General features: G+C 39.1%; 1 protein-coding gene and 1 pseudogene across 1 annotated transcript; both read left to right on the top strand.

The window, feature by feature from the left end:
* Nucleotides 1-6,842: 6,842 nt before the first annotated feature.
* LOC149004508 (sugar carrier protein C-like) lies at nt 6,843-9,981 on the top strand. Its single transcript, XM_089168820.1, has 4 exons — nt 6,843-7,151; nt 7,279-7,601; nt 8,496-9,125; nt 9,217-9,981. The coding sequence occupies exons 1-4, from the start codon at nt 7,016-7,018 to the stop codon at nt 9,691-9,693; spliced, it is 1,566 nt and encodes a 521-aa protein (XP_089024946.1). The 5' UTR covers nt 6,843-7,015; the 3' UTR covers nt 9,694-9,981.
* A 3,587-nt stretch (nt 9,982-13,568) lies between these two features.
* Nucleotides 13,569-15,561, top strand: LOC149004507 (sugar carrier protein C-like; annotated as a pseudogene).
* Nucleotides 15,562-17,088: the final 1,527 nt, after the last annotated feature.

Below are 17,088 nucleotides of genomic sequence, written 5' to 3'. Positions count from 1 at the left end.
CCAATTGCTTAAGACCCCAGAATTGAACAAGGCGATTTTCCACAATTCTGACTTCTGAATTGAACCCAATTAAATCAAGGTTGATCAAATATGAAGATATCATAAATCTTGTCTTCACCAATTCCAATTTGAATTTTAAATCCATGATTGGTTCTTAGATATGAAGGAAGAGTAAAAACATCTAATTTCTTTCTCAATAGAGAGGATTGAAATCATTAGCTGTGAGTGCTTTACTTTAAGAAGATGGACAGCAAATGCACCATTTCTAAGGAACTTTCCTATCCACTTTATTTTCCAGTATGTGATGATGGCTTGCAATTTTGTTTTCCTTCACGTTTATTCACTTTAATTAGATGAATTTGAATGTAAGGTACCTTTCTTTATTATAAGCGAGACCCGAAGAGAAGAAACAGTTTCAACCCTCTATAATATCAAATAAATATTTCCCCTATCTCCTCACCATGAAGACATTTGTGTAAGAGGCAAAGGATAGTTTTGATCCCATACAGGATCCATTGGAATCAATAATTGTTGGTGCAAGAAATATGATCTTAACCACATGGTTTGCTCTTGATCCAGCCCCTATTCCTGAGCCCAAAAGAAAGTAAAAGTGGGCCGCCTCTAAGGACGGGAAGCCACTTCCGACAATCAAGTTAGTCAAGGCCAATAAAAGATAAACTCCATTAAGGAGTGAAGATCCCAAGAGATGATGAAGATCATGCTCTTGAAGGGTTAGAAAGCTAAAGAATGTGGTGGCTGGAGTGTGTAGAGCTTATCCCGTTCAAGCATGGTAAATGATTATATAATTGAGCCACACCTCAAAAGATGGTATGCTTTATAGCCCTTGGATGTTGATTCAATGAGATGAAAGGTGGAGATGGCCTCTACGATTTAAGGGCTCTAGGCATGGTTGAAAGAGTCGCTTCAACCGTCGGGGCCGGGCGCCCGCCCCCCGGCCCCCCCCCCCCCCCCCCCCCCCCCCGCCCCCCCCCCCCCCCCCCCCCCCCCTTAGGGTGCATTCTTTCGTCTACGATGTGTCGGGGTCTCAAGAAAGGAGCGCGGTGTCTGTCGTCCTAGGGCTCAAAAAGATCTCCAAACGTGTAAGGCTCCAATCATAGACAGTTGGCTGTAGGATAACTGGGCCCACACAAGATGACCCTTGTCACATAGAACGCTTTCATCCTACATGGATCTGGTTTGGTCCCTTAGACCACTTCTCGGCAGGAAATGCGGTGACGCTTGAAGGAAAGGAGGGAGCCCAGGCCCAGCAAAAGGCCCTGGATTGACCCAGAAACTGATTCTTTAGGCCGACGGGAATATGGCGACGACAATAATGATATCAAGATTCTAATCATGAAGTCACATTACCAGTGGATACAAAACTCCTCTTCATTGATACACTCAAAAAATTTAATCCATGCATTACTATCTAAAATTATCATCCATCATCTTACATACATTAAAATTAGATAAGAGATTACATCACTTTCGCGTAACTTATTCACCCATACCCTAAGTTTTATCATTTAAGAACCATATTATTATTATTATTATTATTATTATTATTATTATGAATTATGTTTGACTATATACAAGTTTAGGAGTTTTTAATGTATTTTTGTTAATTTTTTTTAAGAGTGATCCAACCATATCAGTTAGACACTTTTGAATTGACTTGCTAGTGCATCAAAATAACTATTATCTTTAATACCAAGTATGAGTGCTGCACAAAAAAGTTACATTCACATTGCTAATATTATATTAGATTGAAGCTGATTTCAAGATGTGACTGAATTTAAAAGTTTGTGGTTGTTTATGGTTAAAAGATAAGAAATAAACATTGATGAGACTTAAGTATTGAATGATATCTAATGGATGGGTTTATGAAATCACTTGAAAAGAAAAAATTGTTTGTTTGGAAACTTAAGAAATATATCCCCTTAAGGTGTCGAGAAATTATTTATAAACTATGGATCATAAAATGAATTCCACACTACTCTTGTGTTTGTTGACTAAACCAATAAAATCTTGTGGACAAGATATTCACAATTAAAAGAAGACTTTTGCTTGGTTAGGTTAGTTCCGTAATGTAGTTACCCAAGATATTAAATATAAGTTTGATAACGATTTAATGCTAAGAGCACAGTTCTTTGTAAGTAAGACTTACTTGATGAAACTTAAGTCGCCAATGTATACCTAAAATTTTGAGATATAAAGAATTCTTTCTTACAGTGAATGACTAGTAATTCTACGTTTGGACATTCGAGTAGACATTATATACAGCCACCATTATTGTTGACTGTCTATTTCTCTATTTCTCTTTTTTTCTTATCGTAAAATTCTAAATATCGATAATTTTGAAGTAAAAATATCAAAATAAATAAAGTTGGTATAAGAAGTAGCATACAGTATAATCTTACCATCGCACTGATTAGGAAAAAGTGAAAAGAAACCTATTTACAAGAACACGAAGCAGCACTCTATCCTTGATAGTGTCTTATTTCGCTCCCTTTGTTCCCAAAGAATCTGGATCATCACCCCCGACGGGGAGCACAGAGTGCTCCCCAACAGGTTTTCCACCACAAAAGAGGTGGGCCCCACCACTGAAAATGTAAAAAAGAAAAAAAAAAAAAAAAAAAAACCCTCCCATCACCACCCTGGGCCCCCCTATTTTTTGTGGTGGTAACCCGTCGGGAGAGCACACCGACGCAGATCCGGACTCGTTCCCAAACTTTGATCAAACTCTCAATTGCCGATCAGGTCCTATCAATGCTTTGATGCTTGTCTCGCTTGTTGACCTGGGGAAATACGTCAATGGCCAAATATAAATATTTGAGTAGATGAATATATTTTATGTTAGAAATGTATGTCATGAATGATGGCTATATTGGCCATAGCAATAAAATCAACAGAATCTGATGATTAGTCTTCAGAGACTATTCAGTGTGTGATTAGTCTTTGAGTAGACCTTTTGAAAAGACAAACAATGAATGAAGTCTTATTCAGAATATTATTCTCAATGCAAATATGATACAGACAATACTTACTTTCACTTTCTCTTTCTCTTTCTTTTTCTTTTTCTTTTTCTTTTTCCTTTCTTTGTTTCAAAACAACAGATTATTAGTTAACAAAAGGGTATGTTTATTTGTTAGAAGTTAGAACAATTATAATCTAATGATAAATTTTGAAGGATTGGTGTAGGTGTTGAAGATTAACATCTCCTGGTCAAAACTTTTTAGAATTAAGCCAATGCAGGGTTTCAGTTAGGATCATCTCCCCGTCAGGGGACCACAAAGTGCTCATCGACGACTTCCCAACCACAAAAACATAGTGGGACCTACAGGTGAAATTTTGAGTTTACCAGTCAGAAAAAAAAAAATTATAAAAAGTTATTTTTGAGGATATAATCGTGGATCTCAAAAACACACAGCATTAGCTTCAATGCCAGAGAAAGGTGAAACTACGTCAATGCCCCCAAGGGGTTTGATTGTTTTTTTTCCTGGTACAAATGGACTTTATTAAGCCGGTGGATGGGGATATTAATATGCTTCAGCAAGAGTTGAACCTACGACCTCTTCACTAAGAGTGTTGGTTTTAACCACTAGGATAGCTCTGCGTTAGCAGGGGTTTGATTGTTTTTTTTTTTTTTTTTTATATATTAAAAGAATTTTTTTATAAAAGCTTAAACAACACAGTTATTACATACATGCATACTATAGTTTGTAAGAGCTAAATTAGCTATGCATGCAAATGTTTTCTGGATGGTAGGGGTCTTAAACATGGTAATACGGGTCTTAATACAATCTTTTAGAACAAGCAACAAAGGTATAAGATTTAAGGGCCAATTTAAAGTTTTCATCTCGGGATAGAAGTTGGCTAAGTTTTCTTCATTGCACCAAATCTCCTTTAGTTCGACTTTGTGTTGATCCGCAGCCTTGAGTCCTTCTAGTATCCCCTGTATTGTGGCCTGTACTTTCGTCCCTTTGTTGATAATTCCTTTATTTAGTTGTTGTATTTTCCCATTCCATACGATCTCTACACACCATGCCGTCATGTCTAGTTTTGAATTGCATACGCCTGCACATAGGGGTTTGATTGTTAGAGAAATAATTATGAATAACAATACTTAGGCCCGCCAGCTTCTCAATCCTCCCATTTTTAACATAGTACTGTCTGTAATGTCTAGCATTAGATGAATTCCACGTGGGTTTTATTAAATCTCTTTGTTTTTTGGGTAAAATTATTTCATTAAATCTTAGTTGCACAAAAGACCATGTGTAGATTATACTAACTTAAGTGAAGTAAACTATTTTTTTAATTAACCATTCTTTTGTGCGGTTGAGATATAAGGGAATCCATGCATGTTGCGTTTATTCAATACTAAGCACCACAGACATCACCACGTCAGAAGCACCATCCTAGCATGATCCTGATCAGCCCCTCCCAATGTTAAATCTTAACTCCGCCTTGACTCTAGTATCACATTAAGAGAACCTTTATTCTACATATTGTAAGTGCAAAAAACTACATAACATTATCTAAGTGGGATCATGGGGGAGATGATGCATATATATATATGAAAAGGATTTAAGGTTTGTACATTGGAATTTTCTTTTCCATTATTCTCTCAAAAAATGAACACGTTTAGAAGTCTACAAGGAACATGGACCAGCTCTTGTGAGAGGGTTACATGGGATGTCGGTGGGTGGTTTTCTCTGAATCGATCATATCCACTAGACATATATAAGGAGTTTCGTATTAAATGGACTTTCTTACTTTCGGTTCATACAATTCACACAGTGGACCCTTTCTATTTTATGTTGGGCCACGCTAGCAAGTAATTTCCATTTGAGGACATATTTTCCATAGCATGACTAGACAAAAAAATCTAGTGTTTCTATGTAAAATTTTCTTGTCATCCGCATAGAGGCTTAACGAATTGAGCTCGTTTACCTTGATCGTCATCAAACTCGTCACAATGATTGAAGCCCTACACCCAGGGCAGGTGCGGAGCTAGGATTAAATATTGGGAGATCGAATATACATGGGCCAATGTGGGACTCACTGTGGGTCTCATCAGAGGATCTTTTATTATATTTGAATGTGGAGTTCACAGTAAAAGTTTAAGTAAATTAATAGGACAAAAATATAGATAACACAATTATGAATAAATTATAAAAATGGCTAAAATTGTGGGAGAAAAATTTTAAAAAATCATGAAAGAAAAATGGAAAAAAATCCGGAGGTCATGGCCCCCTCTGCCTCCAACATGGCTTTGCCACTGACCCAGGGGATGGGAAAGGAAACAAGACCTCCTTCGTCACCACTGTGCCAAAAATACACCTACAACACTAGTGCAAGAAGTAAACAAACGAGACTTAAATCTAGCATAATGATTCAACTTAGACCTTTTAGTGAAAAAAGTATCTTGTGCATGAGACATGTCCAATAACTAGATATATATTTATCATACACTCCTTGTAGATAATTTTTTTTAAAGAGAATCATAATGTAAACAGTCTTTAATCCTACTTACATAATAAAAGCATTTTTTAAAGATTTGAACACTTAACCGCTTGACCAGAATAAGTAATGTTTATCCTTACTTGATCATAAATACGTCTCTAAACCCTATGCGATGTGATTAGGGTTCTAAACTGATCACATAGAATTGTTTTTCAAATGAACGCATTTATATTGGAAACTTAGTTTTCTTACAACCCCTAAAATATGAAAATATAAAAAACCTAACATGATAATGTTGACCAAATGCTGAATTGTTTTAATGGTTATATATGTCACACTCTTCCACGTTTGACTTTGGAAATTAATTAAAAAAAAAAGAATAATAAACAATGAGAGAAGACTTATGTAACAGGACAGATGGATAACACCTCAATTTTATTGGAAAATCAATATTAATGATTGTTTCTTTGATTAGGCACAATTTAAGATTCCTCATATCCAACCAAGCGATTTGAAAATTTAAATCTTTCAATTTCCTAACTGTCACAACGAAACGTAGAAGAAGGAAAGGTTGGATAACTACAAATTAAATTCAGAAAAATAGTAACTGCCAACCCACGGAAAATAGAGTATTCTCCCAGTAAACAAACATGGACTAAAAGGAAAGTTCGTTTTCTGATAAGACTGATTTTAGCTTTCCATATTCACGAGATAGATCATCCCGTGATCTGATATAGCTTTTCCACTTAGAGTGAAAAAGAGCCTTCAAATGTGGGTCCCACGGCACCAATTCCTCTCTACTGTAATTCATACGCTTCACGTTTGTCTTCCTAGTCAGCCCCAAATCACAAAGTTTATCCAAATCCTCTCTCTCTCTCTCTCTCTCTCTCTCACTCTCTAACGGTCCCTTGTAATCCAATTTCGAAAATTACGCTATTTCACGATGCTTCATTAAAACGAAATTGGAAATCTGTAGGGGCTTGAGCCAACTGTGGAATTAACCTCGATTTCCGATGTATTTACTTTATGTACCTGGATCACTTAACGGTTATTTCCTAGGGTCTGAAGTAATTAACTTTATCGGTCGAGGGTGTTATCGTCATTCGGTACTAATTGACTTCAAAGTCTTAAAGTCTCAAAGGCTCAAACTAAACACCCGGTGATTCGGAGTGGATAAAGACAATTTAGGAGGGTAGTTTGGTAATTAGGCAGTAAGGTACTAAGGTGAATCCATTTTTCCATATTCATCTCAGTAAGATACCTTCTCAACCAATCAAATTCGAAATTATCCCAATAGACAGCTAAGCGCGTGAAAATTTTCCCGTTTCACTATAAATAGAGGTGCTCATCTGTTGACAACTTGCCTTCACCAGCTCGTCTCTTCGTTTCAGTATAAATAGAGTTCTAATCTCTCATTTCTTATTCACCGATTGGTCTCTGCGTTTTATTCTGTTTCAACTAGTCTTCTTCGATTTTCTGGTTTCGTTTCTTATGCAAAACGTTGATTTGATTCTCTGAGAAGCTCTGCGAGTAAAGAAGGAAAGCGATCATGGCGGGAGGTGTGGTTATCTCCTCCAGCGGTGGAGGCAAGGACTACCCCGGTAGGCTCACCATGTACGTCGTCATGGCCTGTATCATTGCCGCTTCCGGTGGTCTGATTTTCGGTTACGATATCGGTATTTCTGGTAAGGATCTCTGAGATCGCAGGCCATATCTTGATTAATGTGACTTCTCTGAGTGTTTTTATTTTTTTTTTTTTTTTTTCTTTTCGGTTCGTCTCTCTGATCTGCGGAGGTTTTATTGTGTGTTTAGGTGGAGTAACGTCCATGGATTCATTTCTTCGAAAATTCTTCCCTTCTGTGTTCAATAAGGAGCATAATGATCACTCCACAAATCAGTACTGTAAATTTGACAGTGAGACTCTCACACTGTTTACATCCTCACTGTATCTCGCTGCTTTGGTGGCCTCGCTTTTCGCTTCTACCGTCACGAGAAAACTTGGTCGCAAGGTATCCATGTTTATCGGAGGTTTGGTTTTCTTCTCCGGAGCTGTTATCAATGCTGCTGCTGTAAACATCGCAATGCTTATTATTGGACGAATTCTACTGGGTATTGGTGTTGGATTTGCTAATCAGGTGAATAGACTCCTTGTATCTGTTGTTTCCTGTTGCACTCTGTTTTTGCTTTACATGTCTGAGATAATCGAAGCTTGATTTAAATCTTTTATGTGATTATTGGCCGTATTTGCCTCGAGATTCTAAAGTGCCTGGAATTTTATTTCTATCGTCTTCTCAAATATCCAGTTTCAGAGTTTATGTTTGTCGTATGCTTAAGCCTTTTGTCATGTTCTCTGCGCTAACTTGTTATTCTCTGAATTTCATCAATGTTTCTGTTCAGATCTGTGTATTTGACTGGATTTTGAGAATTTCTCGGATAATCGATTGATATTTTTTGAACTAAAAGATAATATTTCATAGTTTTCTGTATCCTCGTTCTAAACTAATCTATAACCTTTTCGTTCTGCAGAGTCTACACTGTAGACCCATATATCTTTTATTTTTTCACTCGTCACGTCTTCCTTGCCTGAAATTTTTAGTGGTCTCTGTTAGCGGTGAACAACTGCCGTATTTTGTTTATAAAATAAATTATTTGCATTTTGTCGCTTTTTCTCGTCTGTCGGTGAAGTCATACTGTAACCTTTTTCCTCTACCCGTGACGTGTAATTGCCTGAGTTTTCCACAGTGACTACTGTCGTCTGTCACGTTTTGAAATCATTTCGGTGATTCATTTTATTTTTCCTTTCTTCTTAATCACCTACTTGCCAGGTGTTCCAGCTTTCCTGTAATTTTAGGTAAACACTTCGTTTCTCTTTTGCTCTGTCGATCGATATTTTTCGGTTTACCGAAAGTGGTCCTTCCCTCTGTTTCTTTCGCATAATCCATTTTAACGGCAACGAATGAGTGGTAGAATTGGAGTAGAAATTGTTGATTGAACTTTTGAGTAACTGATTAACAAATTTCCTTTTACAGTCTGTGCCACTGTACCTCTCCGAGATGGCTCCTCACAAGTTTCGTGGTGCTCTCAACATCGGGTTTCAACTTGCAATCACTCTTGGCATCCTCTTTGCTAACCTGATTAATTACTTCACGGCTAAGATTGAAGGAGGTTGGGGTTGGCGTGTGAGCCTGGGCGGTGCTGCTGTCCCTGCTGCCATCATCACCATTGGAGCCATTTTCCTTCCAGACACCCCAAACTCCCTTATTGAGAGATCCTCAGCTGAGGTAGCCAAACAGAAGCTCCAACATATCCGTGGTACTCCGGATGTGGACGATGAGTTTGAAGATTTGGTTGCTGCTAACGAGGCATCAAAAAAGGTGGAACACCCATGGAGAAATATCTTGCAGTCCAAATACAGACCCCACCTTACCATGGCCATAATGATCCCCTTTTTCCAGCAAGTCACCGGAATCAACGTCATCATGTTTTATGCTCCAGTGCTGTTCAAGACAATTGGGTTTGGAGATAATGCGTCCCTTATGTCTGCGGTGATCACCGGTTTGGTTAATGTAATTGCCACATTCGTCTCTGTTACGTTGGTTGATAACTGGGGTAGAAGAAAGCTCTTCCTGGAAGGTGGAATCCAAATGTTCGTCTGCCAGGTAAACTAGATCTCAATGATGATATTTCTCTGTAAATTACTGAATGTACTTAATGTTAATCAACCTTAAATTGTCGATCTATTGTATGCAGATTGCGGTAGCAATTCTGATAGGTATGAAATTTGGAACGACTGGCGTATCGGATCATCTGTCCAAGGGATATGCCATCATTGTTGTGTTGTTCATCTGCATTTATGTAGCTGGGTTCGCCTGGTCATGGGGTCCCTTGGGATGGCTGGTGCCAAGTGAGATATTCCCATTGGAGATCAGGTCAGCAGCACAGAGTATCAATGTTGCAGTCAACATGACTTTCACCTTCATAATAGCACAGGTGTTCTTGGCGATGTTGTGCCACTTCAAATACGGGCTCTTCTTATTCTTTGCTGGTTGGGTCTTTGTTATGACTATCTTCATCTACTTCTTGCTGCCGGAGACCAAGGGAGTACCCATTGAAGAGATGTCACGAGTGTGGAAGCGACACTGGTACTGGGGCAAATACATCGCTGATGAAGATGTGATTGGTGGTTTTGAGTTGGGGAAAGGTCCACCAGTTAAGAGTGTCATCTGATTAATTTCTATGGTGTTTTCAGGATACATTCATAGAGTTTCAATTGTTCAATTTTCTTCTGTCACTGTTAGATATATTGGTATATATAGTTAAATCAAGTTAATTATCCCCTTGTACTTTGAAAATTAGTCCAAATTTTTTTTGGGGGTATAATGTAGTAATAAAATGAATTTTTTGGTTTTAAGTCTGAGAAAACTGCAATCAATAGGTCTGTCATATTTTGCATCTTGTGATGGCACCCTATTGAAAACTTGGAAAGAATGCCATATCATGTGCTGTAGCCGTTCAATTTAGACTTTTTCGTGCAAATTATGGGTGGGGGATTTCTTGATCCTCATCTTATGATTTATGACAACTAAAAACAGAAGCTTTAAAAATACTAATTAAAAGCCTCAATGGGGTTGGCTTTCAATGAATCTAATGAAAGCCTTCTATTATTGGATTCAAAATCTCAGGGTGGAAAAATAAGGTTGGACCACATGATTTTGATTACATGACCGCTGAGGATTAAATTAGTTCCTAAACTTTCTTAATGTTTTATTTTTAGTATATTGTACCTTAAAATTTGACAAAGAACGAAGTAGAACCCATCGAATGTGGGTGGTGGTGGCTGGCAGAGGAGGGGGTGGAGGGCAGTGGTGGCTGCCGCCAGAGGAGGGGTGGTCATGGTTGCCGACCATGTGAAAACTCTTATCATTTTGATTCTCTTTAAGCATCCATCCTCTTTTCTCGTTCTTCAGGTGGCCACTTGGGCTCCAGCCTCTATGTTAACCTGACTGTTTACATAGCCACTTGGGCTCCAGATTCTATGTGTTGAATTGAATGCGGTTTGGTATTAAGGCCATCAACTTCAACTCTTGTCTATTGCTCCTGCCATGTTGTCTTATTCTAAAACCTCTTAAAAAAATATTAAAAACACTATTAATGTCATAAGGTTTGTCTCTTGTTCCGAAGCTAAATCATCTTATAATTATATATATTTTTAGAATATAGAGACGATTATTAAGAGAAAAAGAGAGATACATTTGAGGTATAAAGTTGAATTTTCAACTTCCGTGGTTAAGGTTAAAATTTTCAGACTTAAGTCTTAAAGTTTGATTAGGCAAGTCTTTATTTGTGGCAGCCGCTATCGCCTGTTGCCAACGGTTAGGATTTCCTGTCACGTTTTCAAAAATAAATTGGATAGTTGTATGAAAAATTGTAGAGATATATATGTATGTATGAAATTTTATTTTTATGTCTAAAGGTTTAAAATTTTCAGAATTTACAAAATAAAGTCCCTAACTCTACCCGACTCAATTCCCTAATTTCTCAAAAGCTTATGTGCTCCTCAGCTCCACTTCTTCCTCTAGCAATCGTTTGTCGTTCCACCGCCACCATCCTCATTTCACAATATGGCTGCAATGTGGTACTGGCAATGTAAATCGATGAAAACAACAGTTAAATCGTTGATTCCATGTAGCGAAGCGGATTCAAGGGAAATCATGGTGACCAAATTGAAGTGAATGAATAGAGAGGGAATCACAGTGATGAGATCGGTTTTGAATTTGGCATTGGCATTCAAGGACAAACGATCTCGGCTCTGACTCTCAACGCGGAGCCAATGGCACAGACAAAAGAACAACTTTCACGATTAATAGAATGGAGCAACCCAAGTATTTCACCACTCAGTTGATAACATCGGGGCAACTATAGATGGTTCATTGCATTCTTTTTCTCCTTCAATCTCTTCAATTTTGGTGCTTAGTCGATTGGGTACAAAGAATTAGAGTCATGGTTTTCTTAGTCAATTGGGTACAAGGGATTAGAGTATAGGGTTATAAAGGTTTTGGCTTAAGGTTTAAAGGACAAATGCATGGAGGAGGAGATCAGAGACAAGGATGATGAATGGCTTAAGAGCATCAATGCCCATGCCAAGCCCCCATAAAACATGTGTAGGGGAAGGCGAAAAACCTAGGAGATTTGTTTCAAGAATTATTGCAACAAGTTTATAAGAGTTCCAATCGAGAGTTTGAAAAAGATTTTTTTTTTCTTGGGTAGGTGTTTTAAGAAGATTGATCAAGCCGGGAGAAGGGAGAACGAGAAGTAGAGAATCTGAATCCACATCCCATCAGCAAGTGGCAGTGGTGGTGGAACGACGATGATGGCTGGAAATGGAGGAGTGGAGGAGCACATAGGGTTTGGGAAATTCGGGATTGAGTTGGGTAGAGTTAGGAATTTGATCTTGTAAATTTTAAAAAGTTTGAACCTGTAGATAGAATTTCGTATTTATATATATACCCCCGTAGTTTTTCTTACAACCGTCCAATTTGTTTTGAATACGTGGCTAAATCCTAATAGTTGGTAGTAGCGGTTGCCGCAAATAAAAATCCCTCCAAGTATGCCTAACACTGTCTCAAATCTATGTACAACAATGAGTTAACAAAAACAAAAGTCGATCACGCCAACCTAACCCTGTTCAATGAGGATGGATTCACACCATTCAAAGAGATGAAGAAAGGGTATAGAGGGTGTGAGATCAACTTACCTCCGAAAGATTTGTTAAACTGATGAGGGATTGAATCTTCCTCGTAAATCACGCTTCCTTCACCTTCCACCACGTGTTTTCTGACTCCTAACAGTCCACAACAGTATCCCAAGTATAATAAAGAGAGAAAAGGTCGAAGTTACTTATTTATAGTGAACTGGAGCAAAATAGGGTTTTAACCCTACAAGCAGACTTGGGTGCTTGATTGGTCAATCAATTGTCTTAAGCAACCGTCCGCTAGTACTTTTCAATACTTAGGTGCTTTGCTCAAGGGGTTGATCCCCCAACTCAAATCTAACCCTAACCAACATGTGGGGGTGATCTTACCTTCATTTTGGACATCTTCAATCATATCTTGTCTCCAACTGGTGATCCACTTTCCCAATCCGTCACGGTTTTCCAATGGATCTCCTTTGGATTCTCAAGATGGTAGGTTCTTCATCTGTAGAATCCAGGTCCATAGGCTTAGGGTATGGATCTTGGACTTCAATCTTGATATTCCACAGTTTATTCCGACTGAACCTTCGGATATTTGGACATGCAATTCGAATCCGGGTTAGAAACACGGGGGTTGTTACATATACTCTTACATGCAATGTTACGAAAATATTTTTGAGGAGAAGCTATGAATACAATGATGTACTTGATAGATTTATCACCATCAGTTCTCTTGAATGAAGATGGTCCTCAAAAGGCTTGGAGTGACAAAGATGCTTCTTATGAACACTTAAAAGTATTTAGTTACAAGGTCTTTGTACATATTCTAAAAGATGAGAGGACCAAGCTTGACGACAAAACCGATCAATCTATTTTCTTAGGATATGGTGATGATAAATTTGACTATAATTTATGTGATCCTATTGAGAAGTAATTGGTAAAACGTAAAGATGTAATCTTAAAAGAAAATCAAACTTTTTTAGATTTTAAGAATGATGAAACATCAAACGAGGTTGTAAATGAGTTTCTTGATGAATAAACATCGGTCCCATTGACCTTAAACAAGAAACCTGGTGATTCGTAGAGGGCAAGTTAAGTCAGCCACAGAAAGATACCTTCTCAACCAACCAAATTCGGAATTATCCTATTAGACAGCTAAACGCGTGAAATTCTTGTTTCACTATAAACATAGTTCCTCGTCTGTTGACAACTTGACTTCACCAGCTCGTCTTTGCGTTTCAGTATAAATTGAGGTCCTAATCTTTCATTTCTTCATCACCAGCTCGTCTCTGCGTTTCCCTCTGTTTTCCAGTTTCAGCAAGACTTCTTCGTTTTTTCCGGTTTTGTTTCTTGTGCAAAACCGTTGATTTCATTCTCTGAGAAGCTCTACGAGTAAAGAAGGAAAGCGATCATGGCGGGAGGTGTGGTTATCTCCACCACCAGTGGAGGCAAGGACTACCCCGGCAGGCTCACCATGCACGTCATCATGGCCTGTATCATTGCCGCTTCCGGTGGTCTAATTTTCGGTTACGATATCGGTATTTCTGGTAAGGATCTCTGAGATGGTAGGCCATATCTTGATAAATGTGACTTCTCTTAGAGTGTTTTTTTATTTTCTTTTCGGTTCGTTCCTCTGATCAGTGAAGGATTTCTTATGTTTTTAGGTGGAGTAACGTCTATGGACTCATTTCTCCGAAAATTCTTCCCTTCTGTGTACGTAAAGGAGCATAATGATCACTCCACAAATCAGTACTGTAAATTTGACAGTGAGACTCTCACACTGTTTACATCCTCACTGTATCTCGCTGCTTTGGTGGCCTCGCTTTTCGCTTCTACCGTCACGAGAAAACTTGGTCGCAAGGTATCCATGTTTATCGGAGGTTTGGTTTTCTTCGCCGGAGCTGTTATCAATACTGCTGCTATGAACATCGCCATGCTTATTATTGGACGTATTCTACTGGGTATTGGTGTTGGATTTGCTAATCAGGTGAATATATAGACTTATTGGATCTTTTGTTCCCTGTTGCACTCACTGTTTTTGCTTTACATATATGTCTGAGAAAATCATATATCTTCTTCTACAAGTCAGTGTTTTTCCTTTTTGCCTCCTATTAAATAAGTTCGCAGCTTGATTTAAATCTTTTATGCGATTAATGGCTGGAATTTGAGTAACTGAATAACAAATTTCCTTTTACAGTCTGTGCCCCTGTACCTCTCTGAGATGGCTCCTCACAAGTTTCGTGGTGCTCTCAACATCGGGTTTCAACTTGCAATCACTCTTGGCATCCTCTTCGCTAACTTGATTAATTACTTCACGGCTAAGATTGAAGGAGGTTGGGGTTGGCGTGTGAGCCTGGGCGGTGCTTCTTGTCCCCGCCGCCATCATCACCATTGGAGCCATTTTCCTTCCAGACACCCCAAACTCCCTTATTGAGAGATCCTCAGCTGGGGTAGCCAAACAGAAGCTCCAACATATCCGTGGTACTCCGGATGTGGACGATGAGTTTGAAGATTTGGTGGCTGCTAACGAGGCATCAAAAAAGGTGGAACACCCATGGAGAAATATCTTGCAGCCCAAATACAGACCTCACCTTACCATGGCCATAATGATCCCATTTTTCCAGCAAGTCACCGGAATCAATGTCATCATGTTTTATGCTCCAGTGCTGTTCAAGACAATTGGGTTTGAAGATGATGCGTCTCTTATATCTGCGTTGATCACCGGTTTGGTTAATGTAATTGCCACATTTGTGTCCGTTTCGTTGGTTGATAACTGGGGTAGAAGAAAGCTCTTCCTGGAAGGCGGAATCCAAATGTTCATCTGCCAGGTAATAAAACTAGTTCTTAATGTTGAGATTAATTTCTCTGTAAATTACTAATTATACCTAATGTTAATCAACCTTAAATTGTCGATCTATTGTATGCAGATTGCGGTAGCAATTCTGATAGGGATGAAATTCGGAGACACTGGCGTATCGGATCATCTGTCCAAGGGATATGCCATTATTGTTGTGTTTTTCATCTGCATTTATGTAGCTGGGTTCGCCTGGTCATGGGGTCCCTTGGGATGGCTGGTGCCAAGTGAGATATTCCCATTGGAGATCAGGTCAGCAGCACAGAGTATCAATGTTGCAGTCAACATGACTTTCACCTTCATAGTAGCACAGGTGTTCTTGACGATGTTGTGCCACTTCAAATACGGGCTCTTCTTATTCTTTGCTGCTTGGGTCTTTATTATGACTATCTTCATCTACTTCTTGATGCCGGAGACCAAGGGAGTACCCATTGAAGAGATGTCACGAGTGTGGAAGCAACACTGGAACTGGGGCAAATACATTGCTGATGAAGATGTGATTGGTGGTTTTGAGTTGGAGAATGGTCCACAAGTTAAGAATGTTGACTGATTAATTTCAATGATTTTTTCAGGATACATTCAAAGAGTTTCAATTGTTCAATTTTCTTCTATCATGGACTGTCAGATATATTGATGCATATTAGTTTAATTATCCCCTTGTATTTTGAAAATTAGTCCAAAATTTTTTTTGGGGTATAATGTAGTAATAAAAAGAATTTTTTTGTTTTAAGTCAGAGAAAACTGTAATAGGGTCTGACTTATGTTGTATTTGTGATGCACCCTATTGAAAACTTGGAAAGAATGCCATATCATGTGTTGTAGCCGTTCAATTTATATTTTTTTGTGCAAAACATGGGTTGTGGGATTTCTTGATCCTCATCTTATGACAACCGAAAAAAATACTAATTAAAGCCTCAAATGGGTTGGCTTTCAATGAACCTAATGAAAATCTTCTATTATTGGATTCAAAATCTTAGGGTGGCGATTCCCCCTCCCCCAAAAAAAAAAAATCTTAGGGTGGAAGAATCATGTTGGACCACATGATTTTGATTACATATTTACATGGACCGCTGAGGAATAAATTAGTTCCTAAACTTTTTTAATGTTTTATTTTTAGTATATTGTACCTAAAATTTGACAAAGAAAGAAGGAGAACCTGGCGAATAGGGTGGTCATCCACAGGGGAGGGGTAGTGGTGGTTGCTAGTAGGGGAGGGCGGAGGTGGCCGGCAGAGGAGTGGTGGGGGCAGGTGGGGGAGGCGGTGGTTGCTGGAAGAGGAGGGGTGGTCATGGTTGATAACGATGTGAGGTTTTTGGCAGGTACAACAAGAACCTAGTGTTTGACTTCCAGAAGGGAACACTCCAGAAGATATCCTTGAAGGAAGTCGTGCTCGTGAAGTACGTGAAGACGAGGGATTGGGCAGTAACGAACACTTGAACCCCCCAAATCCTTTCCAACAGCAGTTGGATCAAATGCAACATCAGTTTTTGGAGATGAACTAGACGCTTCGTACGCTGGTCAGGCAGGTGGTGGCTCCCTATGCTCCTGACCAACAGGAGGCTAGATGGCATGCGAAAGAAGCAGAGACGCTTGTACCACCACTGCGAAGGCATTCCCCACAAGGGGATAGGCAACTGGCAGGAGGCCAAAATTATGGCCCGAACATGTGAGGGGATTCCCGAGAGCGGAGAACAGGGAACTACCCTGAAGGAACGATCGGCGTGAACGGCCAAAAACAAGTTGAACCCGATCAGTAGTGAAATTGGGCGGAGGAGTACGCACTCACTCGCCAGCCTTAAAATGTTTGGGACGAGAAAGCTATCGGACAGGTGGGGGACGTTCGGTCCACATGGGTCAAGAGCTTGTTGATATCAATCAGAGGTTGGGACTACTCTCCCGAGGGAGGATGGCCGATGACATCTATCCGATCATCAGAAAGACCCCTTTTGTTGAGGCAATAGATGGATTTGTGTTTTCTCACAATTTCTGGCTCCTAATTTTCTCTTCATTTGACGGTTCGGGAGATCCCATCGCCCATATTAGTTATTACCAGTAAACTATGGCTGTAGCTGGTAAT

Source organism: Hakea prostrata, chromosome 9 (genome assembly GCF_041222555.1).
Source record: "Hakea prostrata isolate BN-2017 chromosome 9, UWA_Hpros_2, whole genome shotgun sequence".
NCBI lineage: Eukaryota > Viridiplantae > Streptophyta > Magnoliopsida > Proteales > Proteaceae > Hakea > Hakea prostrata.
The sequence above is the reverse complement of the archived record's forward strand: the minus strand, read 5'-3'. Positions and strand labels throughout refer to the sequence as shown.

Bases quoted from the DNA above. Each gene is read 5' to 3' on its own strand.
- LOC149004508 (XM_089168820.1), top strand. From the start codon at position 7,016: ATGGCGGGAGGTGTGGTTATCTCCTCCAGCGGTGGAGGCAAGGACTAC. The intron at 7,152-7,278 runs GTAAGGATCTCT...TTGTGTGTTTAG, and splicing joins TTACGATATCGGTATTTCTG to GTGGAGTAACGTCCATGGAT. The intron at 7,602-8,495 runs GTGAATAGACTC...TTCCTTTTACAG, and splicing joins GTGTTGGATTTGCTAATCAG to TCTGTGCCACTGTACCTCTC.